The following is a 27,287-nucleotide window of genomic DNA, read 5'->3' on the forward strand; positions in this document are numbered from 1 at the left end:
TATAAATACTTGATCTTGGTCTTTATTTATTAGTATCAAAGACAATACTCTGTGACTTTGGTTTTAAGTATTAAACTTTCATTTATCAAAAATAAAGTTTTTCCTAATGTATTTCATCATCACTTTTTAACAGCAATAATGTTATGACGATTATGTGAGAAAGTAGTTAATTTCTTCTTGTAATGGCTCCGGACAAGGCCACTGCTTCAAAAGCAGGAAGCTTGAAAGATCCAGACATCGCAAGTTTATTTTTCAATATAGACCCAGAAAAACTTTTTGATGATTTGAGAGAGATTGGACATGGAAGTTTCGGAGCAGTTTACTATGTAATTTATTTTAATATTATATGTTAAGTAGGCCTACCCCACCCTCGTGAAATTTTCATGATGATAAAATGAGCGTTTTAAAATTATATATTGGACTTTTACATCTTAGTAAAATGTTTCTCTGAAATCGGTCATTTTCTGCTGTTTTGTGTGAAACCATCATAAAGACTACTGTTAATAAATTAATGAGATAAATTTTCCAACTCAAGCTTCATGGTAATGGTAAGATATGTGTGAAATTCTTCATATTGATGTACAATGCCAATTACATTTCTTCTTTTTAATTCATATTGATTTTAAATATTATGTAAATTGACAAATTATTTACCAAGTTCTTATTATGCCTAATTTTCATATATTGAAGATGTTGTAAAATGTAAATCATTATTTTACTGTACCGCATGTGGATTTGAATGTGGGGTAGGGTTTTGAATTTGCAAATCTCTGTCACTAAATAAAATGATATTTCAGGCAAGAAATGTTGATACCAATGAAGTCGTGGCCATTAAGAAGATGTCATACTCAGGGAAACAGTCCTTAGAGGTTTGTCTTGTATTCATATTAGCTCACTATAGTGTCCACAATACAGTAGGTAAACAACCTTGTAGAATGTAATTCCTATCGATTCTTTTTAGATCTGAATACATGCTAATAAAGTAGAAAACCAATATCTATTTCTAATTACAAATATTTTTAGAAAAACTCAATGTTTTATTAGCATGTAAATATTTTTTGTTTTTCAGTCAATCTAGCTTCATATTATCAAAATTAAATTGATCAAATAGATTTGAATTACAGAGTATTCCTGTAAGCCAGTAGTTCCCAAACTGTACATTGCATTGTGTCTTGAAATATTTCTTCCTACTCTTTGTTTGAGTGCATTTAGAATAAGGCTCGGCAGTGTGGCACATCGCACTAAGATTTAGGAATGCGCTCGCCACTGCACCTTTGATTACCATGCGTGGGTTCACAAGTTCGAATCTCTTGAGGATAATTATGTGCTAGAGGAATGCTTGCCATTGTAGGGTAGTCCATGTAACCGCTAGTCGGTTGCGGCCTTCTTCACTATCAAGTTCAAGCATTTGAAAGAAGGAAATAATTGGGTAACTAATCTCAAATCCGAAATGGACATGGTTCGCCATATGATTAAGTTGTCTATCGGTTTTCCTTTCATTTATCGGGATCAAAATGTAATTCTTATTCTAAATCCATATTTTGTTTAAATTAATGTTTGGGAGGGTAGTACGACTGGCTATACGCTATAACCGTCCTTTCCAATGTTATTTTAATAAAGTCTAGTTCGATGTTAATTAGGTAAATTCATTTATCTTGTAACTAAGGTTATCTACCTTTACTGTCGCTTAAAACTGCATGATGTTACTTAGTTGTCATGAGCAACCAGGAAATACAATTAGAAAGTTTATTGACTTTATGCAACATTGGAATGTTATTTGCTTCTACAGAAATGGCAAGACATTATCAAAGAAGTAAAGTTCTTGACACAGATCAAACATCCAAACACTGTGGACTATAAAGGCTGCTATCTTAAAGAACACACAGCATGGGTATGCTACACTTTTTATTGTGCGCTTTATAATATATTAAAGTTTTATACGGTGTGTATTAGGTCTACTTTAGCGTGGCGTTAATGAAATTATTTTTGGTTCAATTCATTTCTGACAGAAATTATCTACATGTCAATCAATGTCCATACTGAATAGTGTATTACCACTTGATTTTTTCAAGTACTGAATGTGGCAAGTAATTTCCAAAAAAACTTTTGAAACAAATTTAGAATACCAGTGTATCGGTCTCTGGCAGATGGAAGTTGACATTACATGTTTGAGATCCCAATTCAGGTCCAGGCCAGTCTACCCACTCCCTGTATTACCAAGGCGGGTATAAGTTTGCTCAGCAATGCAGAACTAAAAATCTATCAATATATTTAAATTCATTATATCTGTGTGTATCTTCGTTCATAGCAAGGATCAAAGGTGCATAGCCCAGATTTCTGGAAAACCATGGATAATATTATCAGTATAATATTATTCCATATATGGGCATCTTTACATAAATTTTGAATTTTCCTCATAAGTAGGCTATATAAGTAAGCCTGATTTTGGAAATAATTTATAAGTTTCATTTTAATCATTTCAAGTCTGACCGAAAATGCCTCTGTTTAATTTCTGAAATCTGTTAAAATATATAGAGCCAATCAAATCATTGTTTGTTCTTATGTTTTCTGTATTTCTAAATTCAAACTCATTGGATATACATTGATTTTATTATTTTTATTATCCAGTTTAATATATATTTCGCAATCTAAATTTGATATTATTGTTTTGTAATGTATTTGGGACAACCCTGACTATTTTGTTTCGGTGGTTTGGGAATAGGCAGGTTTTGAGAATTTTTTTTTGATTATTTGTGATTTTGTTTTTTTCTCAAGCTTGTTATGGAATACTGTATTGGCTCGGCATCAGATCTTGTAGAGGTTCATAAAAATTCTTTGAAAGAGGATGAAATTGCCGGAATAATCCATGACGCAATGCAGGTTGGTGAAGTTTTACTTAAAATTTGAGTCTATTTAAATAACAAGTTGTTTGCTTTGTCCTTTCCTTCTTCGGTATAGATTAACGTTGAAGTTATGGGTACCCATATTAGAGTGTGTGTGTCAAACCTCTTCTGTATAATAAGCAGAAGATGTGTTGTATGGTTGTGTGACAAACTAACGGCCTATCCTTCGTTCAGGTTTTTTGTACAGCTGGAGACATCAATTACTGTATCATCAAAAGGCATTGCCTCTTTTATTTAAATACAGAATTAAAATTTTCAATTGATCTCAAATCAAAAGTTCTAAATATGATTATAATATTTTATGTCCTGCTAGACTTAATAAATATTTGTCTGTCTGTTGATTCCTCATTTTCATTTCAATATTCCCAATAAAATTACCAGCAAAAGTTTCCAACAGTCCTATATTCACTATTACTTGGTGCAAGATTGAACAGTGCTACAATACTATCTTAATGGACTATTTATAGGAAAAACTATGCTTTCAAAATAGTTCATATTTTCTGAACAATTTCGATTTTTTGTTATGTATTCACAGGGTCTTCACTATCTTCATCTGCACGATAAAATTCACAGAGATGTAAAAGCTGGTAATATATTACTGACAGATGGCGGTCATGTTAAACTTGCTGATTTCGGTTCTGCATCTATAGTCTCTCCAGCTAATTCATTTGTTGGAACTCCATACTGGTGGGCAAACATTTTTATTTTTTATTTTATCTTTATCTGTTTATGTAATATAAATTCACATTGGATAAAATTCAGTATTGGCTGTCCTCAATAATTGCAGATTTTTGCTACTTGGGGTAACAATCTGCATTTATTTTTTGTTTTTGAGAAGAGAAAATACCTTGTGATATGTAGGGGGTGGTCACATGATATCTTATATTTAGCGAAAGTCTGGGGTTGGTCTTGGGATGCCGCAGTCTCACAATCACAGATTAATCATCCTTTTTGCTGTATCTTACTGTTCGCCAATTCCTGACATCTGATAGATTCATTTTCATAGACTAAGGATAGATGAACATAGTATCAGCTAACACTCATGATTGGGTGTGAAATGTTTCATAGCCACTCTTATTTAATGTCATCTTAAAAACCATTCAATTAGAAGTGACCAAGCAACAAGACTTCAGGTCAATTAGAACTCAGAAAAATCTAGTTGAAAGATAAATCGAAGTTTACTAAATTATAGCAATGGAGAGAAGATTTGGAGTTCTTCTTTAAAACCACAAAACATCTTCTTATTTCATCCAAATTTAGTTTTTTTTTCAAACTTGGAGTTGGAATTGGAGTTCTTCTTTAAAACCACAAAACATCTTCTTATTTCATCCAAATTTAGTTTTTTTTTCAAACTCTCAGAATACAGCTTCTGAAAACATGCATTTATTTAAAGAGATGATCTTATCTTTCAGGATGGCTCCTGAAGTTATTCTTGCTATGGATGAAGGCCAGTACAGTGGAAAAGCTGATATATGGTCTATGGGAATAACATGCATTGAACTTGCAGAACGTAAACCTCCATTATTCAACATGAACGCCATGTCTGCACTTTATCACATTGCACAAAATGATCCACCCACACTTTCTGAAAGCCTTCCAGATGGTGATAAAGAAGTTCCGACAAATTGGTCGCAAGACTTCATTAAATTTGTGTCACTTTTATTGCAAAAAATACCAGAAGATAGGCCAACGTCAGATGGCGTTTTACAGGTTGGTTTTTCTGATTTGAACATTTTTTTAAACATGTCATGAACAGGTCATGTGCACTCACTCAGTAACTCACTCACTGAGTGAGGTAAGGGCAACAATAACAGTGCCATGAGCTACTGAGACTATAAAGAATTAAGAGCGCAAATTGCACATTGGTCAACATCGATTGATTCGAAACTTGAAGCACTCACTCAGTAACTCACTCTTAGAGTGAAGTTAGGGCAACAATAGCAGTGTCATTAGATACTGAGACTATAAAGAATTATAGCGAAAATTGCATATTAGTAAATTCGATGAATTCGTACTTAAAAGCAGTTCATGTCAATATAATTAGGAAAGCATTTCAAAGTAGTACTAGAATAAAATACTAGAATAAATACTAGAATATTCTGATTTTGTAATAGTATTTTGGCTTCCTGTAATCATGCAACTATGTAACCTTGTTATTGGTGATGGCAAATATATATGGAATGTGTTCAGAAATAGAAGATTATTTATTTATCCTACAGTTCACATTCGGCTATGCTAAGTTTTCATGTATGATATGTTGTCAAATGATTAAATTTCCCAATGATTGATTGCGAAGTTAATTTCATTTCATGCACTTTGGTCACAAGGATGCTTGACCAAGCCAAGGTCAAGGGTTTGTAGCTACAAAAGGGCAATCTCATTCTATATTATACAAGTGTTATCAAACTTTAACTAGAGCATAGCATGGCTATAATAACAGATAAAACAAGAATATGAGCTATGAACAATGTTCATAATGAATGAATCAATTTATTATAAATTTGAAATGTGTAAAATCTAGATTTTAGGAATAGTTAAAGAAAATTAAATGAAAATGAAAAATTTGTCATTTCAAGCATTCGATTATCTTTCAATTAACTTCCGACAGTGTTTAAATTGAAAATCAACAGCTAAACTATTAATAATAAGCATTACAAATTCCCTCTTGTAATAATTGTAAATTGATTTGTACACATTCATCTCATCAACATGTGGCATCCAATTAGGAATAAATTCCAATTCCATATTCAAAAATATTATTGTAGAATTTTATCGCTATAGTGAATTACTTTGTTTTTGTCTGTCTGGTCTATGGGTTAGGCTTGGAAAACTTGTATTCAGTGAAATTTGAGTACGATCTGAGAAGAACTACCAATCCAATCAATTTTCATACACTTGTAGGGTTTTGTGTGTCATAGAAAGGTTATAGCAGGTTATTACTTATGAACATGTTGTCACCTAATTATAAAGTGTCAATGAGAATTTATTACCATTATATGTAACTTAATTGTTTTTAATTAGGACTTCAGTCATTTTGTGAAATTTCGATTAGTTATGTCCTTATTGGAATAATTAGATAATTTGGAATTATTTAGCAACTCATGTGTATATATATATATACTCAATTATCAATAATATAAGAAGGCTCTCTGTTAACCACTAACATTTCAAACATGGCGGCAATAATATACAGTAGAAAATTTAACTATAAACAGTGATTCATTCTCTTAATTATATACAATATAATATGTACACATTGTCATATTGCAATATAGAATTTACTTCAGAAAAGGCTCTTTTTTAAACACACTCCAAGTTTTATGCAAATGAAATATAACAAAATGACAATGTTATTAACTCTGTTGATCTTTTCTCTTTAAACTGACTATATTTAGAACAATATTTCTAATAAAGGTCATTGTCTCATTGTATTAAATGGTAATGTTTGTATGTCTCCTTATGATGACCATAATATAATGATAGTTATATAAGTATGTGCTCTATAGAAGTAACAGAGCAACTCTTTTTTCTTTTCCCTAGTGTAAATTTGTATGCATTTTTTAAGTACTAGTATATTACAGCTAGAATCAAAACAGCTAAACATAGTGATTCAGAATTCTTAATACACATGTTTATTAATTCTATGATATTTCACCCGACCAAAGTCAGATATTCCCAAAATAAAATTGAAAAACTTAGAAACCATCATGTTTGAGCCTTCTATATTCTTGTTCCTTTTTTTATTCTACTCTTGCTCTGTCTGTTGCATGGTTTACATTTTGAAATTGCAAGGCTGAGCCTTCCCTGCAGAATATACTTTGTTGCACAAAATTAATATATATGGATATTTATACCAGAGTCATCCACCATGATACTTTGACAGATTAGTAATAAAAAACAAAAACAACCCCATTAAGTTTAAAGAAACATGTTATGCATGCTGTACTATACCACACATATGGAAAGCTTATTCAGTATCTGAAAAACGTTTCTAGTCACAAATATGAAATATTAACAGAAATTCTTGATTATAGCATACAATAAATACAATTTCTATTTCCATACAGCATACGTTCCTAACAAAAGAGCGGTCACCTACTTGTGTTTTGGATTTGATTGAAAGAACGAAAAATGTTGTCAGAGACTTGGACAATTTGCAATATAGGAAAATGAAGAAGATATTGATGGCTGAAAATAGAGTAAAAGACTCGCCTCCTAGCCAACAAGTAATCAACCTCTTTACTATAATATTTTCATCTCTAATTTCAAAAACTACTTTGTTGTGAAAAGAAGTGTATTTATCAGGGTAGTAGATATATTTTTCATGGAATATTCCCTAGTACATTTGTGACTATTAGTTAATAAAACTTAAATATTTGTTCAGCAAGAGGTTCAGAAATCACCATAAATGAAAATGTCCATTTATATGCCAAATATAACTTATAAAAAGATGATCCTCGTTTAAAAACCTGTTACATTTTTTCCCACACTACTCAGGAGCACACTTGACCACTATATCCATTGTGACCAGTGGCTATATCTACATAAAATTATTTATCTTTCTTTGTTTCCTCTTTTCAGCATCCTATTTCTTCTACTGCTGCAAGTCAAAAAGCAGATACCACAGATGATGATATGGTAAAGGTTTTTATTATTGCATAAGAGTTTTTGTTTAAATGATATTGAAAGGAATGTGTACTATCTCAATATATATAAACAAAGACAGGGGAAAAATTGTAAAAAATATTGTAACCTCTTTCTAGATAATTATATCATTGAATAATAATTTTTCAAATATGAAATTGCACAAATTTCGAAAACTCAAAATCAAATACGAAGACTAAACTGAAAAATTGAATGCTCTCATTTTCTAGTAACAAAATTTGTAACTTGAACTAAAATTAGTCTCTGTTCACGGAGATTACTTCATAAACTGTTTTTCATGAATCATTCTTTCTTTACACAACTTGAGCGAATAGAGTGAATTTCGTAGCAGAACTACGGAATCAATACTTATTGCAGTGATGTCCAGAATGTAATCAAATATTTGTATGGATTCGTAATTAATTATGTTCAGTATTGTGAATAACCTACTTCATTTTAGTACTAATCACAAATCACAATCTTGTGCAATTGGAGTCTCACAGTTACAAAAATACATTAATTTAATCTTTGAAAATTGTAAAAAATAGAGAAATTATCAGTTGTCTTCAACTACTACTATCAACTATCAAAATCCAAACTTGTTGAGTTCTATTATTCTTTGTTGACCGAATTTAGAATATATCGTTATTTCATATTCAAAGAAATTTTTGAATTTTATTCAAAACAGTATATTATTTGGTTTTGAGAATCTGACTTCTTGTTTTCATTTTTTTTTATGTGTAATTTATTTTTTAGGATTCTGTCAGTTGTACAGATTCTATCGCATCAAATCCAAGCAGTTTTATATCCGTCGCAAGCAGCAGTAAAAGTAGTAGCATCAGTAGTTTAAATGAATCACGTGTGAGTGATTCCGGTAGTTTGAACAGTCAAGACGGAACCACTGCTGCAATATCTGAAGAACAAGGTGCTTCATCATCTGCTGCCACTGCTACTATTGACAACAGACCTGTGAGTTTTTGCTATTTGGTTGTTCTTTCTTCAGAGTGACCCAAAAAAAGAACCCTATAAATTTCGAAATCATTTTAGAATATTTCGAAATGATCAGGGTTCTGTTTTTTGGATCACCATATAATCTCTACCGATGTATGAAATAGAAAATTTGGACCTCTTGTAAGTAGAGATTCTGCTGATGCATACCAAATGGTGTAATAAATTAACATTGCGAGGTTTTCCAAGCTATTCAAACCCATTTATTTTACTTTCTGAAATACAATGCATTTAATGCAATATGCAGTTTGATTTGTGCACATGAACAAGGATAATGGGCTGAATGTTCACCAGCAAAACTCCCAGCGTTAATTATAACATTTTTTTATCATTCTATGTCCCAACCCAATCAAGAGTATTTCATGATGACACATAAGTGCATCGTGATTCCTAGTTTAGACACCACTGAGCTATGCCTCCAGGTTGTGTGATTACTACATATGTCATCATATTAAAATTGAGAGCATTTGTAATAGCATTTTTCTTTTGCTCTATGTACATCTACATCATGATCTATGTACAATTTATGAGTCATAACCCAAACTTGATGGTGCCACTTTGGTATTTTTTTTTCTCATAAAGACATTCTCATAGAATTCAGTTCCTAACCCTAACATAATGCTAAAATTACTGAGATCATATAACCACTGGGGTCACATACCAAAGTGGCATATACGCTCACTAGACTGATGAAATACTTGAAGAGAAATACTTAGTGGGTTAAAAATGATGACTAGATAGAAAGTTTCTAAATTTTCATTCTCAATTAACAGCAAAGAAGTTATTCTCCGAGCGGGGGAAGAACAACATCACCAATAGTAACCCGTCAGCAGCAAGAATCACAACTTGCGAGAATAGCAGGAATTCAATCACCGGGTGCAAGATCTAGATTAAAACCTCAAATGCAGCAAAAGACTCAAAGAGAAAGGTTAGTAGTTTTGCTCTCTTTCATGGCATTTGCAAAAAAATATGCTATCTCTTATTCGAACTGTTGGATGACATACTATGATAGTTAATGACTGAGAAAAAAAATAATTGACTGCTGTTTTATTTGCGGTACTCCTCTAGTATGCGAACCAAGATGACGGACACCGGAACGTAGTATGTGCCAGGTTAGGGTTAGGCCATAATTTCAGGTACAAATACTACGGGAGTCACTTAGCTAGTGGCCCAGCTCGTAATTAGAACTAAAATGAGGAAAAATGAAATAAAATCATGGTCTAACTTTAACCTGGTACACCCACTACAATCGGGTGTCCACCATCTTGGTTCGCACACTACAGGAGTACCTCCTTCGCTTTTTTTTTCCACATTTCGTTAGATATCCGATTCAAAATTTAATGGGCAATTCAGGTAGAATTGACCAATTTTTTGACCGTGTCCAAATTTACTGCTTATTCTCAAAATAAAAATATCCATATTCTCATTCAACCCTTGGCGTTTGATAGATTATCAGACATGATTACACTGAGTATATTTTCGATGTTCAATAGTTTAATAACAGTTGATTACCTAAATGGTTTCTCTTTCACTATAGATTCCCTTTTTTATTTTAACAATTTTTCTATCTTTCAATTCACAAGTAAAGTGTAATGTAGAGATTAGGGCTGGGGAATCTGAGCTGGAGCCAAGCTTACTGTTTTAGATAGAGATGACACAGGAGATACCAGAAATTTTGGTGGCTCCAGCTCCCAATCATATAATTATGTTTTAAGAGTATAATTTATAAAACCTAATACAAGTTATAAAATCTACTATTTCTGGCCTAAATTTTTTTTTTTTTATAAATTTCAATTCTTAATGTTAAGTTAGAACTTTCAACTTGAATTTCTATATTCAAAAGTAAAAAACTTGTTTTTAAAATTTAAAACCCTTATATCACAGTTTTTAATCCGACATGCCCTCATGGTAGTGGTTAACTGGCCTTGCTTAAAATCTCTACAACTATGGAGCTGGAGCTCGAGCCCAGTTCCAACATAAAAAATGAAGCTTCGGAGCTGGAGCCACAGTTTGAATATACTCTGATTCCAGAGCCACTGCGATTTAGAACTAGCTCCCCAGCTCTGGTAGAAATTACAATATGATGTTGTTTGATTCATGACTATGTTGTGCTTCCAGAAAGCATATATAATTTAGTCTTCTCTAGATATTTGCTTGAATTGCCTTCCCAATTCATTATGCACTGGATTTGATGGTGGACATGGGTTTTGAAACCAAGATCTTTAACTTGTGATACCAACTAACGCACAAACCAATATTCAACATCATGCTTCATGTGACTGGAGTCATTTATAAATGCTGAACATTCTCCAGAGAGAAGTCATCTTATCATAGAAGGGTGTTGTAATATCAGAACAGATCTTCTATCTCCTACTTATTGTTAGTCGCTATTACTCTATATCTGCTACATTATTATAGGCAATCCGACGTATATAACTTCCGAAACAGCTTAACCCCAGAGAGTATCAAAAGACGAGATGAACTCATGAAAAATGATTCTGGGTATTATAGAAAATGCATTTGCCAAATTTTGAGATTTTTCAAACTTGTGTTTAGTTTTCTGGTTTGCTTTTAAGTTGACAAATGATTGTCACAGCCATGTGACATTTTTACATGATTGAAAAATAGATTTATTAAAAATGGAATGCGGGTTGCTTTTAATCAAAGATATTCAAACAATAGTCAAATAATGAATCTAAATTTTCTGATTTCAAGAACTTCAATTTGTTAGAATTTATCAACTTAAGTTATATTTATAATTATTGGTATAGGTTTTTCTTATCTAAATGAGAGAGAGCATTGAACGTCTTTTAGTATAGACTTGATTCTTGTTTTTTATTTTAATTAAATTTTTTTTTCACTACGTTTGCATGTGATGACTTTTTGAGTTGATTGATTGAGGTAGACATAGAATTACTGGAATTTGCTTGTTTTGTTTGCTTAATTAGTGACATGTTTTTCTCAATAATGGGAAATTGAATGTTTAATTGCTGATTACTATTTTTATGAAGACTTATTTCTGAAAACAAAATAATCATTTGTGATAAAGGTTTTTTCATTTTTATTTTTTTGGTTTGTCTGGATAATTGCAGATTTCAAGTAATAAAAAAAAAATATAAAAATATAACTGAGAGCTATTGAAGTCTCATAGCATAACCAAAGAGGGCCTCCATCATTTACCCAAATTCTGAGAAATGTAAAAAAATAAACAATCAAATCGCTGTTTATTTTGATTTCACTGTATGTGTTGTGTTCCTTGTTGAACATGGTCCAATACAAGAATTCGGAATAGCCAATTGTCCAATATACAGGGTGTCTCAATATTATAGTTTAAATTATATTTGAAATTATGAGACAACTATATGGGAAGGTTGCCATAAACATCCCATCACCTGAAAAATATTGCCTGAAACTGAAGTAAATATGAAGTATGTTCTTAAATAATATGCATTTGATGATTATTTTCAGCCCTTTTCTTGTACTTAAAAAAAAAAAACATTGAGCAGATTTGGTTATCAAACTCATTAATAAAGTGAACCTAGGTTTTTTTACGGATTTAAACTGTGGTGTGTTAGTGTAAGAATTCTTTTCCAGCTAATATAAAATAGTGTGCTCTACTGGTTTATGACTTTAGTATGGTGATTTGAACAGCGCATTTCCTTCATAATTAATTCATTTTTCCCCCAAGTGGTGCATTACTAAGTTGTAAATAGAATTGAAACTGCTGGCATGATGATTGGGTATGAAGTAGCCTATATAAAAAGGCTGTATGTTAATAAGGCATCAGTCATTTGCGAAAAATGATTTTATATGTTTTTCTACTGTTCATTGATTATGAAAAAACACATCATGAAAAAAAATGATAGAAAATTATTTATATCTCAAATTTTGTCGAATATTAAAAATCATTGCTACTTGTTTCTATTACGGTATATTTTCTGATAACTTTTGTATTTGTTTTATTTTAAACAAAGTATTTGCGATTTAATAAACCTATTTTTGCAGATAGTTTTGATTTTTTGGTTTAATTTATTTCTTTGTTTGTTACCATTTGATTCGAAATTCCGGAATTAATACTACTTTTCAAATTAGTATAATAGCTGTCATGCTTTTGTTATTTTTAAACCAGTTTTATAAGTCACTTTTACATATAAAATAAGTTTTAGGAGCTATTTTTCATTATATTATATTTTTGATATTTTTCATTCCTAATAATTTCTTGGAATACATATACAGCACAGAATAACTGAAAGATGCAAGGTCGAAGTCGTAACTGTTCGTGAAAAGTTTTTTTACCTTTATTTTGTTGTCATTAAGAGTCAATAACATTGCCCAATTCTGTATTCAGATTTGCTACAATACGCTCAGCTCAAGTTGTTCATCGGCAAATGTACGAGCATAATGAAGACAATCGACACAGAGAACAAATGCTGGGTTATAAACGAATGAGACAGCAACACCAGAAGCAACTGATTAATTTTGAACAGAAATTGAAGAACGAAATGGATGAATATAGGTCGGAAAGTTTGAGACTTGTTTTAATAAAGCAGAATAATATTCAAATAAAATTTTTCTTTTGGTTTGGCTGATGGCTTTGTATGGCTTCGAATTTATTCCCTTATGAAATACTATGTTAAATAAGAAACTAATACATGTATCATGCTAATCCACATATGCTGGCGCTTATTGGAAACCTTATTACCGTAATCTATACAAAGTCAGTAGCTTTTAGTATTTCAGTGTTCACCTGTGACTTTACTCAGAGATGAGTCTTTTTCTTCTGATGGAGTGTGTGTGGCCTTGCTTTGAGTAAATTCTGTGAGAAATTTTTTACACCGTTGATATCTGACATTTGTATGGTATGCTATTTTCTTGCAGTGTGAAACTTGTAAAAGAGTTGGAAAGTACGCGATCTGCTTTTGCTCAAGAGCTCGATCGTTTGGTAAGAAAACATCAACAAGAATTAGAAAAAGAAGCCAAACAACAACAGGGTGACGATAAAAAATATCAGAAACATATCGGACAGATGCAAGATCAAGAAATCAAGGGATTTTTACAGCAACAGAAAAAAGATTACAAAGGCAAGAAAGAGCAGCTCAAAGAGGTAATTTTTACGAATATTATTTTTCCACAAATCGAAATAATTTCTTCAAGCTATACCTAGTGGTAAAACAATTTACTAGTTTGAATATGTTTTTAAATGTTTTTTTTGAAAATGACAAATCAAGTAATTTGAGATTTGATTTGCTCAAATTATTGTCAGTTTATCCCCCTCACTTGGCCCGCAATTATTCTTCCGCTTCTAATTTGGCTCCCGGTCAATCAACTTTGGGACCCATGGTTTTGAAGGACTTCAGATAAAAGTTGTTTTGATTGATTATTAATAGGCTTTTATTGATCGGAACATCATATAAATTTTCTAGAATTACATATTACTATTTTTTTCAGTATTTACCGAGTTTTTAACTTATTCCTAACATAAAAAATTTATAATATGAAATATAACCAATTTTGAATATTTGGTTCATCTTGGAAATCCCTGACTGTTATTGTTGTCTTTATTCATATTGATTAATTCAAAACTTTTATATCTATCCTCCATTTACACATGGAAGCAATAAGTCAAACAACTCTTTTTATATAATTGTAATTTCCCCTAGTGGATAGTTAGTGGATAGTTTTTTATTGACTGTACAATAATTGACAAGTTTTCCTGTCTCCAATCTAATCAATAATATTGACCAATTGTTAATAAGCAGTCGATTTTTATTAGTTTTTCAAACACATCTTAATGTATACAGGATTCTAATCAAATGCAAGGCAATAAAGAAGCTCGTGATGAATGGTTAACAAGGCAGATCAATACCCTTGTAACGATGCACTCACAGGCTGAGAATCAACTCAGAGAACGTTACAATCAAACATTGGAATTAGAAGTTCGAAAATATAGGAGAAAAGCACTCTTGTCACGACACAATCTTGAACAGGATTTATTACGGGAGGTTGGAAGTTGATATTATTCTTTTTTTTTATTTTCTAAGTAGGTTTGCCTTAGAAAGTCTAAGTGGGTAATACTCAAATATGACTGCCGTATATCCTGACCCCCTTAAAACAGTGAATTTATAGAAAAAAATTTGCATATAAACCGACCCTATTAATACCACACTGTAGGCACCTAACACAGCAAATGCTTGCAGAAGAGGATTAGTGAAATTGATAACCATTATTCTTATGTTTTATTTTTATTAATAATTTAATTATTTAGAAGTGTCTAGTGCGATCAAAGATATGCGTGTATAAGCCGACCTTGGCATTTTTTTGTTTTGTGTGTTTTAAACTTGGCTTATATGCGAAGATATACGGTAATATATCCGGTAATAAATTGCAGCCGAATATTCGAAAAATTTCTATCTAATGTCATAAATAATTTTACTGAATGCCATATGAAAGTATGCCCATGAATTCCTAAAATCGGCAGAATATTGGTCAAATATCTGTGAAACTGAGAAAATTTTTTATAGGAAATTACAGTAATGCCCTTTTAGCGACCTCTTTCATCTTTAGCTACTGATAATTTGAATTTGATTGGTCAATTAGTTGTGAAGAAAAAGGGAAACAACAATTTTGCTGCGAAACGATCCATAGGTACATTTCGTATCCAATAAATGGAGTATGTATGCAATGAAGAAATTGGCGTTCTTAAAAACATAAATTTGAAACTAAGTTATTTTTTTCAGGAATTGAACTTGAAGCAGCAACATAAGGATAAAGAACACGAGATGTTATTGAGACAACATGATGCCACTCAATCTCTCGAGTATAAACATCTTCATGCCATTCACACTCAGCGTATAGAACACTTGAAGTAGGTTTTTCTATATTCTATTGACATTGTATGTTCTTCAGTGAAGCTCATAGGATTAGGATTTCTCAAGCGTTGCCATTAACAACTATGAAAGTTACATGCGCTGGAAACAAATAACTGGCTAACTAATCCCTTACCCAACATGGACTGATAACCCGATGATTGGAGGCTGTGGTTTGCCATATGATTGAGCCGTCTCATCGGCTATTCTCTCTCCAGGATGAATATGTATATCCTTTCTTATTCAAAGATTTATTTTATAATGTTTTTAAAATAATAATTTTAGATTTTGGTCTTCCCTTTCAGAAAGTGACATCAATACTAAATTTGAAAATGTGTTACATGCTTTCAAAATTGTTTTCTATTGGACACAAAGTGGACCTGTGAATCATTTTTTCATTTTGTATTTTCTTTATCATCAGATCTCAGCACCAAACTGAATTATCGAATCAGATGGAATATTCACAGAGAAGAGAATCGGAACTCAAACGAAAGCATCTCGCTGCAATTCGACAACAACCTAAGAGTTTAAAAGTGAGTGGCGCATCCGATAAATCGGCAAGTTCGCGTCGTTCCAACTTCTTGTCAGGTGGTTCCAGTGCTGTTAAGAAGAAATCTACTCGCAAACAGGACAATAAAAAAGAGAGCAAAATGTCACCTTCCAAATCGAGCAAATTTAGTGATTGTGTTGATGTGTGTAATGATATGATGTGTGAACTATGTGGTCTAGCTAGTTTGTTAAATATGGTTGATTGTTTGAGAGAGGATGATCTTTTTTCTATTTACAATATTTTGAGTAATCTTATTTGTTTAAATGATTTATTGATCGACTTTCAATTGGATGATGAATTTGAAGAAGCATCGAAGAATTTCAAAGAGAATGGGAGAACTCACGAAGAAAACGAATTCACTGAATCATCATCTTATTCCATGACTGATGCCATCAACATTACTGAAGAGGAATTGATGCAACTCGCAGCAGAAACTCAAGATGAGGAGGAACAGAAAAATCTTTGCGTCGGATTGAATACAATGCGTAAAGGAGGACAGGAAGAGGTTGTTCTTAGACTACGATCGAAACTTTTATTCTCCAAATCGAATTTAGATGATGCGGAAGTAGATCTTCACGCAGATGATACAAGTGATGAGGATATGGGTTTAGATGAAGATTCTGACACTCTAGATTCTATCCCAGAATCTCTCACATCACCAACTGTGAGCGAGGCGGCCGAAGATAGCGATACGTTGGATTTACTCCCTCCTGAATTATGTAAAACTTATCCGGGTATTAAAATGCCTTCTCCTGAAGAAGTAGTGACGGAGCGTTCTAGATCACGTTCTGGGGTCGCAGATTCAAGACAAAAAGAACCGAAGAGTCCTGAGAAGCCTCAGAAAAGTAAGAGTTTCCCTGATGTCACCAAAGGCCATCTTAAAGAGAATAAACCGAAAAAGTCTTCGAAATTGAAACCATGGATTCCTTCAGGATCGAGTGGCAGTTTGTCCATGGCAGATTCATCAAAGGATTTGAGACAGAAGGTGTTAACGAGGGCTGCAGAATGGTCCAGGAATTCAGCTGGGTTAAATACAGGTGCCGGAAAAACCTCTTCAAAACGAAATATTAGTAAAAATATTTTGGAAAGAACTAAAATCTTTTCTGGCTCTTCCAACATTGCAACAGTCATACGTAGGATGTCACCAGCTAAGCCAAAGAAATCTCAAGATGAGCGACCACCATGGCGACCTACAACAACTTCAACACCAGTGAAACCTCTTCCTACTATTAAGCCATTTGTTATGAGAAAAGCTACACGCAAACATGAACTTGGGCTGAATAGGTCAGAGCTACAAAATCTCAAGTTTGGATTACATAAAGTGCTTGACCATGAGCAAGGAAGCTGCCAAAGTAAACCCTATAGATCTCAGAGTTTGAACAATTCATCCTTTGGACGCGTCGCTTCTTCGAAAGCTCTAAACGCCCAACCAGCACAAACCTTCGCGTCGTCAAATGAGCCCCAAACAGATTACCAAGGATGTGAAGTGTGTCGTTTAAAAGAGGCAATGAGAAGTTCACCCATGGGTCACAAGCTGAAACAAACACCGCATCATTGCGCAGATACCACCAAGACTATTACACCGGCAGAAAATATACCCAACCTTTTAAATCCCAGGAAAAGTTTTACACTGACCAGACCAAGATCATACTTGAAAAGCGATGGGACAGTAACATTAGAGCAATCGCGGCGATCAAGTGAATTTGATGATACACCAGATGGGATGTCAACGTTCTATCTCAAGAAGCCGATGAAGAAATTTCTTTTTGCTGTAATGTTCTTGATGTTTTTACTGTCCTTAATTTATATAACAGTTTATCATCCATTCTATTTGATACCCTATATTGGGATTTGCTCGACAGCTGCAGTCCAGATCATCGAAAGCGACTTTTTCAAACGTCTGTCGAGTGGTGAAATGGATAAGGTATTTTTTATCAAATATCACTCTGCTGTCTCCAAGTGGAAATCGCTATCTGTGCAAGAAAAATTTTCAATGCTCGTTTCAGCAGTAAAAAAAAGTTACGCCAATGTAAGAAATACCGATTGGAAAGAATTTGCTCAGTCGTCATGGCAACATTTACAAGATCTCGATGAGAGCGCTTCTAATATTCCGTTCTGTATCGGAAACAGCTTGAAAATATGGATCGGATTGATTAGTCGTGGCGGAAAGCATATCATCAGCAAGTTCTCATCAATGGGTTCTTCTGAGAATATAATTCTCAAATTATTTGCAATCGTTCTTCTCTTTATGATTCTGTTTATTTTCTATTTCTTTCCTAAATATACAGTAATTGGAGCAACTATCATCTGCACACTGATTCCATGTTTCACTTCAATTCTTAATCACTGAATTTTCCATTAACATTTGTAAAAATATCTTTTTTAAAAACAATCTGGTCCACGTTCTCAACAAGTAGTATAGGAATGCCCGAAAAGTGAAAATTTCTTGCTTGAAGAGCATAGCCAGTTATATTATCAACTAATTCATTCTGGCTTATTCATATCAAGAGTTGTTATTTCGGTTATTTATCTATTGTTGAGTGAAAACACGAGTACTAAATTTATTTTATATATTACGGTAGTTATAACATAAATCAGTATCACTATATTAAACGATATTAATAATATTCTCAAGAACAAATTTGAGTGCTCCAGAAGTGTGTGTACCAATATGGAAGTGACTAATTTTGTACGCCTATTTACATACAAGTTGTGTAACGGGACTGAAACCTATGGGCAGGGTGTATATTCACTTGGCTAACACAGACAGTCCCTGACCTGATAATAGAACTAAAATAAGGAAAATTGGAATAAAATTATAGCCCTACCACAACCTGGTACACACATTACAGGAGTACCCAACTTTGTAAACTATTGGTCATTTCAAAACCTTTTCAACATTTCCTGAGAAACAAATCTGAAATAAAATGAGAATGGGGCCATTGGGCACTCCTGCTATCGCGGTTCCTTGGTCCCCATATGAGCATTAGGGTCTGATAGACAGATTTGTGAATATAAATATATACTTCAACGTCTTCAAGTTTATGAAAACCAAATAAACTGGGGTCAAAACAGCGGAGCCCGTCACCAAAATTTGTAACTCTTCTATTTAAAGAACAAAATAATTTATTTTAAAACTTCAAGCTCTAACAAGGATCAAAATATATAAAGTTCAAAGACCAAATTACTTTATTATTTCTTCCTTCAGGGTAATTTATATCTGACATTTTTGCAGCGTAATTTTGTGATGCCTAAGAGTTCATTTTTTCTACTTTTCCTCCTTAATTTCTTCCATTGCAGTGCAATGCTTTTTCATTCCTTTATTACTGTCTGTATAATTCCAGAGAGCCATGAGATAAACAATTTAATTGAACTGTATATAGTTAGTTTGTGAGTAGCCTCGCTTGCGTTGAACTGTTATTCAAGGTCATTTACAGAGGTCAAACTGTTTGAATTATATGAGCAATTTCATCTAATTAAATGCTAGTGTTATGAAGATCAAGAATGCTTGTTTTATAAAACTGTGAATTCACAATAAAATATAATTAATAGGAAATATCTCGATAAAGTATTGTATTTTTTTTAGCTAACATTCTACTTGATGAAAACAGTATATCCAGAGACTGACCAATATTTTTTGTCGAAATGCCTTTTTTTTTAACTTAGCATTGCTATTTATATATTACTCCAGAATCATCATTTTTAACTTTTTATTGCAATGGATTTTACCTTCCCAGAACAGAATGCTTTCGTAATGATAAAGATTGCAAGTTATCTATGCTATCTAATGCCATATGAACCCAGAAAGAAAAGAAACTTTTTCCGCTTACATTTACTTGATGAAAATGTGCCTTATGTATTTAAACTTGACAATTTACTTACTGTGTGAATTTTTGCTTGTTTTGTGCTGTGCGGAATGCTTGTATTTGATTATTGCTTTGAGCAAGTTGGTGTGAAAATATTGATATTAATTCGCAATTCCTGAGTGCTTCAATACAGCAAAGTATCTGAGAAAAGCTTTTATGAGGCGTTTTCACGCCTCATATTCATACAAATCTCTGCAGAAATCACCACATAAGAGCCATTATTTTTAAAAGGACCAAATTTTCTCCTTTTTATTATTGTCTACCCAATTGAATTTGGTCTTGGTCGCAGTAGATATGGGATTTCCACCCCAAGATCTATTTTTATGAAGTAGCTCGTCTGAATTAGTATCTGTTCCGGATTCAAGTTATTTGTTATTCCATGTACTGCCATTAACATTTCTGTATTTATTACTCCATTTCATTACTCAACCACATTTGATTGAATTTTCCAAGTTTTTTTATACCTTTATTCACCGATTTTGTTTTATAAGACAGCATTTATGCAGTTTTGTTTGCAGAGTTTTTTAAGATCCAGCATAATAAACCTTGCAATTTTTAACAGACTGACTTCAAATGCTCGATAATATTCAATTAGTTTACTGTGACATGCAAATCAATAACATTAGCATCAAAGTCACATCATAGGAATTTACATATTATTCAGGCTTTTTCTTTAATTTTTTAAATTTTTCTGCTCACACTAGCTTCTTATGCCATGAATCCTTATATTCCAGGGGCTCTCAAACTTTTTTTTACACAGTCCCCTAAATTTTTTTTGTGGGGTTGTAAGGACGAACCCTTTGTCGATATCAAAAATATCAGTTATCCTTTGGGAAAGTTTTTTCCCTTCATTCCATTCTTAAATTTTTATTGAATTTTCGCGGACCGCTCAAAACTATATCTCGAACCCCTCTGTGTTCCAGGGACCCTTGTTATATACTGTTGTAAATGATCGGTAAAAATGTTTCTATATTGTTGTTAATATTCATGGATGTCATTTTGTTTTAACAAGTTGTATGATCTGTACTGCCCATGTACTATGCTTTTAATCCAGTTTCAGTGTTTTGTTCAAAAATTGTTTTAAGCATTGAAATGAATAAATTGAGAGTATACTTGCAAAAAAGATGGCCTTTTCACTAGTGCTTTGCATGTTATTGGTGTTTTTTTTGTAAATACAATGCTTCTTGCCTTTGCTTTCTATGTGTGGATGAAGTTTACAAGTAATCATTTTATCTGAGAACTCTATTTACTATACTCTGTGCCTTAAATTTTTAAAGCCTGCCCAGCAGGGATGACCATGAACTGATGTATTATTCCGAATTCATTTTAACATGGATTGAAAATATATTATAATTTCAGTCATGTTCAAAAGAATGAAGTCAATGTATATTTAATAAGTTTGTTTTTGTAATTCAAATAAGTTGATGATAAACAGTGGTTTGATTGCTTTTCTATTCTCTTACAGTTTTCAAAAATTGTATGACTATGAAGGTCATACTATGAGACCTCATTTGCTCAAATTAAAATTTTCAAATGAATCTATTCTGAATTCTTTCTAAATTCAGGTAATACATGAAATAGAATTAATTTCAAATCAATCCCAAGATTTGATTTATTTTGTGCATCCCTGCTGTCCAGCCGTTTTATCAATATTTTATTGTGGTTGGTGGGGTATACACTTGCTATACTAAAACACTATAATACATCAATGTTTTTGGAGTGAATGGAGACTGTTGTCTGCTGGTATTAACTTGTGTCTGTAATGCTCTTTTAAATTACCAGCGATACCATAGTAGAGATTTCTCTTGCGTTGAGCAAGATAATTCAGAAGGACAATAATTCTTTGGTGTGGTTCTTCTAGATGTGGCTTCAACTTAAACAATGGATTCTATGACTCGTATTTCTATTTAAGGATATGTCTAATTAGAGATTTTAAATTTGCTTTTTGTCAAGAATAGACTTTATTAAATGAACGATTGTTACTTGAATGTCCGTTTCGTCGGCAGACCATACTTGAGACAAATCCAAGCAGAGATAACCCGTTTTTTTGTGATTACATTGAATGGCAGTAATTTTACCAATTTTTTTATAAGAAAACCATATCCCTGTTCTGGATAAATGCCTGTCCGCTTTGCATGCATTGTTGCGCTTGATAATATTAACTGCCTGATATTTTCTTTTTTTTGTTCTAATTGATAATAATAAATATTACCATGCATGCTATCTGCTATCAAATACTAAGGTGTTAAGATTCAGTGTCGTAGCTTTAGTATAACACTATCTCTGACCTTGTGTTTTTGTGGACGACAAACAAGGACTTGTTTACATGTTATTGTGCTTGTAATAATAGTTATATATTGTCCTTAATCAAAATTTGTACATCGTTAAATATTAACATGCTAATATACTATAATAACTTTTTTGTAAACTCGTTTTTATACCTTTTGCAAATACACGAACACGGCTCTGTTGCTGCCAATTTACCAAATTAAATTTCGGCCTCGTCAACAAAAACACATGGTCAAAAAAAGAGTGTTATTTGAGAAATCGAGCAGAACAGTCTCAAATTGAGTTAGGGGGGCAGCAACGGAAGCTGATGTACGCGTATTGTGATCGGTGTTAGCATTACTGACTCTGATGCGTCGTTTCGCAAATTTTTAGTTGAAAGAAAATCAGATCAAAAAACAATTTCACGAAACTGTCAAAATCCAAGAAAAGCAATACAAAGCATGGAGAAATCATGTACTAGAATCTGTTCCCAAAAAAGAGCAAAAAGAGGTGCGTACTTTTTTTTATATATTGAATTATTTAGAAACGTTTAAAAATGTTCCTCATTTTATGATTTTTTAATAGGTTTTAAGAAGAATGAAAGAAGAGCAAATGAGAAAACTCGCATTGTTGGGTGAACAATACGAAAGATCAATAACGGATCTGAATCAAAAACAATCTGTAAGTAGTGACAAATTTCTATGGATAAGTGTTAAATTTGATTCAAAAAGAGTAATAAAGAGTTGGAGTCCATGCAATCTAAATGACATATTGGTGTAATGAACCTATGGAATCGTTTTGTAAATTGTTCTTGCTGGTGTTGTGTAAAATCACTTTTCTCTGTGACGAATCGACAAATCTTTTTGAATTTTTAGTACATAAAAATAGAAGAATTGCTTGTGCCTTTTTTTATAACTATTCTCATTTTTGACGGTCCTGACATATTGCTGTTTTATGTAATTCTTGGTCACACGATTATGGCGTTTATTATTTGGTAAAGTAATAATTTGCTGAAATTTCTGTTTCCATGTTAGTTATTTGGTCTTAATGCTTCGTTCCAAAATTACTCTCTTTATTAAAACTAATATTTCTCCCTACTCATGAATTATTCAGGATTTATGAAGTCGAAGTAAATTTTTCAAAATTGTAATTTTGTCAGGTTAAATTGTCTGACGGCCAAGAGAAAGAACGTGGTCAGTTACAAATGCAATTACAACAGGAATTAGAATTGTTGACTGCTTATCAAAGCAAGGTGAAAAAAGTTATGGAACAGCAGCATGAGAAGGAACTCAAAGATCTAGAACAAAAGGTGTCACTTCGTAGAGCAATGTTGGAACAGAAGGTGATTTTACGTTCATTTTTTCCCATTGCGTTCATTTAACCCAAACAAAATGTTTTTAATTTTTATTCAAAAATACCAATGTCGGAATGGGCCAAACCATTGAACATGAACATGTGCATCTATGTATTCCTGAGTGAATTAGGATAGCCTCTGAGATTTTACTCCATCCTGTTCAGGATAATACAAATGGGCATGCTGACTGGGAGAGACGGCCTAGCAATTAAATCGCTAGACCATGGTGTGTAACAGGCGGCCTGTGGGCCTCGGCCCACTGAGCCATTTAATGTGGCCCTTGTCAACACTCGGATTTTCCCCCATCAATCATAAAATCCTAATCAGACTGTTTATGTATAAAAAGGTGCTCACATGGGTAAAAATACATAATGTTTGACCAGTCAATTAAGGGTTGCTTCAACTTCTGTCAAAGCTGATGTTAACAAACTATACAAGAACTCGGAATTTCAAGTATCCCACTAAAATCTTAAATAAGTAAAATTTAGTTTATAAGATCCGCCGACAAAAAATGTTGCACACCCTTGCGTTAGACTAACTGCTTGTTAGCATAGCAGGTTACACTTCTTGGGTTCTAAATCCATGCCCATCACATCACCCAGGTTGTAATAAATTGGGTTGTTAATGTCGAACGCGAAAGATTTCAACCCTTCCAAAAATAGTAGTCTGTTGCATGTCAGTAGGTGCTTGTACTGAGCCTTGTTCGAAGTGAATGTTAGTATAAAACTTCAACCTGAAAACCTCCAATGCCAATGATGACTAAAAGTTGGGAGGTTTTATTTGGTTTGCTGTTATATTCAGTGAACAAAACATGTGAATCATGTAGCGATGTAGGGAAAATTCTATCCGAAGCATTTATCTTACACAAGTACTGGTACTTTGGTTTAACGACTATTTCTTGTTCTTTCAGATGGAGGAAGACAGTGTCAAACTTCAGAATGAGCGGCGCGAGAGAATCCGAAGTTTGCTTGAACAACAAGGAGGAGAAATAGAAAATTTTGACGCAGAAAGTTTGCGTATGGGGTTCTCCACAGTCGTCATAACAAACTATGGTGATCATGTGTTTGTTGATCCCCATGTGCAGTCTGGAACACAGGGCTCTGCTCCAGGGAATTTGCATGTGTCTGCTTCCACGTCTGCTATTGGAAAAAGTGGGCCACATGGCGGAATGCCTCGAAGCAGCAGTGGCACCAGTATACGATCTGTCGGTGCAGTGGGACAAGGTCCTGGACTTTCTCATCCGTCTCAGCCATATTCTCACAAAGCCGGCAGATCCAGTTCTGACGCCCCTACTCGAGGTGGAACTTCTCAAGGCCACTCTTATCAACGCTTGGACTCCTCTAATAGTAACAGAAATAATAGTTCCCGTATAATGACTGGAAGCCCGGTTATGCAACGGAGGGTATTGGAATCTGACATGAATGCATCTACTGGGCGGAATAATCCTAACATGGATCGTGTCATGTCACAGTCATCAAGAAGTACACCACAGCCAGATGATAATTCAATAGTTCAAAGGTTAATGGCTGCTAACCGACCCAGCAGTCGAGGTCCGCCATCTGAAGCAAGTTCTTCCGGTGTGAGTTTGACTGTCTATATAATCTGTTAGTTATATTTAATAATGGTTGTTAAAACGTGTTTATATTTTTTTTACAGATGCAGCAAATTAGTGGAATGTCACATCATGGGTCAACAACATCCCTGCCTGCTTCATCTGGATATATGAATTCAAGACATGCTAGGTCTGGTAGAAGTTGGGATGGTGCAGATCGAACAGGTTCATGGTCGGCCCGCCAAGAACAGCAACGGTACCTCAATTCTCATGACAGTCCGTTGCCTGTTCGAACACAGAATCGGGGAGAACGTTCGTCACATCAATCAAGTCGGCAAATACATTCTCGGATTCAAATATCCGGTGATAGACTCGTGTCAGATAGACGTTCTGAATCCCCTTCTCGTAATAAACAGACAGGTGGTGTAAGCGGAACCTCGTTTTCATCCTCATTCCATTAAAGAAATCTTGTTAGAAACTATATAATTGCCATTTTATTATACGCAGTACTAAATGATTTGTCATGAGCTAATTTATATTATCATTCATGACAGTGGTAATTTGAAAATTTTCATTTTCTATTATACATGTTTTGTATGGCTGTAATTTTGCCATAAAAAGTCGCTTCGTAGTGCTTCATACCTGGGTTGTTTTCATATTAAAATCATGCTTTGCGTATTACCATAATGGAATCTCTGTGGGGCGCAGTAGATTTGAACTTCCATCACATTTTGGATTCAGCCACTGTGATGATATGACAATGTGATACGTTTCATCTGGTTAGTTACTTCAGCTTGAAAATGATTTATTTTCGGATGTTAAATAATAATATATAATGGTCTTGAATGTTGTGGCATGTTTTATAACAGTGCTTTCCTCTGGATAGAAAGTGTTTGTTGTATTTGGAGTCTAACCTAGCTTTATATAGGTCAAAATGTCTTCAATTCGCTCAAATTTGTTCACAATTGTCAGCAGGTATTTGCAAACTAGGGTTAAAGTTAAATTTCTGAAAAAGTGGTGATAGAAAGGAATGACGCTATTTTCGTTAATCTATACGCATAATTACCTTTTCAAACGCAATTCATCATTGTAATAAAATGCACATATTTTAGCCCAGTGAGCTGTGAAACGATCCATCGATATGTCATGTGAATAACATCCCAAGCTTGGGGTTAAATCAGTTTTTACCCCCAGAATGTGCCCATGCACGTACTATTTTCTTGTACGTGAAAATAATGTTCTTTCTTCTGATCATGTATACACTATTTATTGTTTACACTTGAGCTTTTTATACAGGTATAAATCTATGAAAAGGAGTAATTCCCACATTGAAAAGTTAATTGATATACTTATTTCAGTTTAATGAATTTTCTGTCAATAGCTTTATTTGAATAAGAAAATCATTATTTTTTTCAATTAGTGTAAAACAAATTATAAACATGTTTTTTTTTTCGATCAGAATTGTTTTATCATATGTAGGCCACAAATGAATTGTACTCTCAAATCAGGGCAACAACTTCTGTTTGGCCGTCTTTTAAAATCATATACAGATTTCTAATTCAGTTGTTATAATTAAATATTTGAGATGCAATTATGGCAATTTGTAGGGGAAAATGTATTGTTTTTTAATGGTTTAGTCAAATCTGATTTTAGAGCTGTATTTAAAACAATGATATATGCCAAACTATACTATGTAATTTTTGCAATATATCATATGGCATCTTTGTTAAGTAATTCCAAGCATTAAAATCAGTTATCGGTGTTCATTCACATTGAAGAATTTGATCTGAGTAAAATCCAGACAAATCCATTTTCATCAATATCGCCATACGAGATCGATATGGAAGACATCTCAATGCAAAGCTACAAGTTATGACTCAAAATCATATTGCTTTCAATCTTGAATTATTTCACGAAAGTGACTAGATGCATTTAAAAAAAAAACATTGTTTATGTTTTTGAAAAACCAAGTCGTCCCTGATCTGCATGTGGCTCAAATTGCCCCAGGTTTATATTCTCTGAATCTAAAAATCTTGTTTTCTTTTTACTCAATTGTTTGGACATCTCTCATATCAATGTATTTATATTGAACATCAAACTTTAGCGCTAATTTATTTCAAACATTTTGTGGGGTTGTAGACCCGCTTGTCTAATTAAGAAAAATTGTAATGTATATAATATTGTTTTAACTTGTATTCTGGATGTATCAGCCATGATTATTGTGCACTTTCATCCAACGAATTATAAATTTGAAAGTCCGCGTTTGCCTTTTTTTT

At 33.1% G+C, this 27,287-nt stretch overlaps 1 protein-coding gene across 3 annotated transcripts; it reads left to right on the plus strand.

The window, feature by feature from the left end:
• Positions 1-120: 120 nt before the first annotated feature.
• LOC120341823 (serine/threonine-protein kinase TAO3-like) lies at positions 121-27,271 on the plus strand. 3 transcript variants are annotated; one of them, XM_078110793.1, is made up of 21 exons: positions 125-326; positions 798-869; positions 1,790-1,891; positions 2,776-2,880; positions 3,439-3,590; positions 4,316-4,613; positions 6,971-7,129; positions 7,485-7,541; positions 8,304-8,516; positions 9,329-9,483; positions 10,974-11,057; positions 12,904-13,071; positions 13,434-13,659; positions 14,357-14,557; positions 15,293-15,420; positions 15,843-15,954; positions 22,499-22,615; positions 22,691-22,786; positions 23,265-23,447; positions 24,370-25,038; positions 25,116-27,271. In XM_078110793.1, exons 1-21 carry the CDS (start codon positions 183-185, stop codon positions 25,470-25,472), a joined length of 3,798 nt encoding a protein of 1,265 aa, XP_077966919.1. In that variant the 5' UTR covers positions 125-182; the 3' UTR covers positions 25,473-27,271. The 3 variants fall into 3 exon arrangements, with proteins under 3 accessions (XP_077966917.1, XP_077966918.1, XP_077966919.1); XM_078110791.1 differs by lacking the exons at positions 22,499-22,615; positions 22,691-22,786; positions 23,265-23,447; positions 24,370-25,038; positions 25,116-27,271 and having other exon boundaries at positions 121-326; positions 15,843-22,060; XM_078110792.1 differs by lacking the exons at positions 10,974-11,057; positions 22,499-22,615; positions 22,691-22,786; ... (1 more) ...; positions 24,370-25,038; positions 25,116-27,271 and having other exon boundaries at positions 122-326; positions 15,843-22,060.
• Positions 27,272-27,287: the final 16 nt, after the last annotated feature.

This window comes from Styela clava, chromosome 3, assembly GCF_964204865.1.
Source record: "Styela clava chromosome 3, kaStyClav1.hap1.2, whole genome shotgun sequence".
NCBI classification, from domain to species: Eukaryota; Metazoa; Chordata; class Ascidiacea; order Stolidobranchia; family Styelidae; genus Styela; species Styela clava.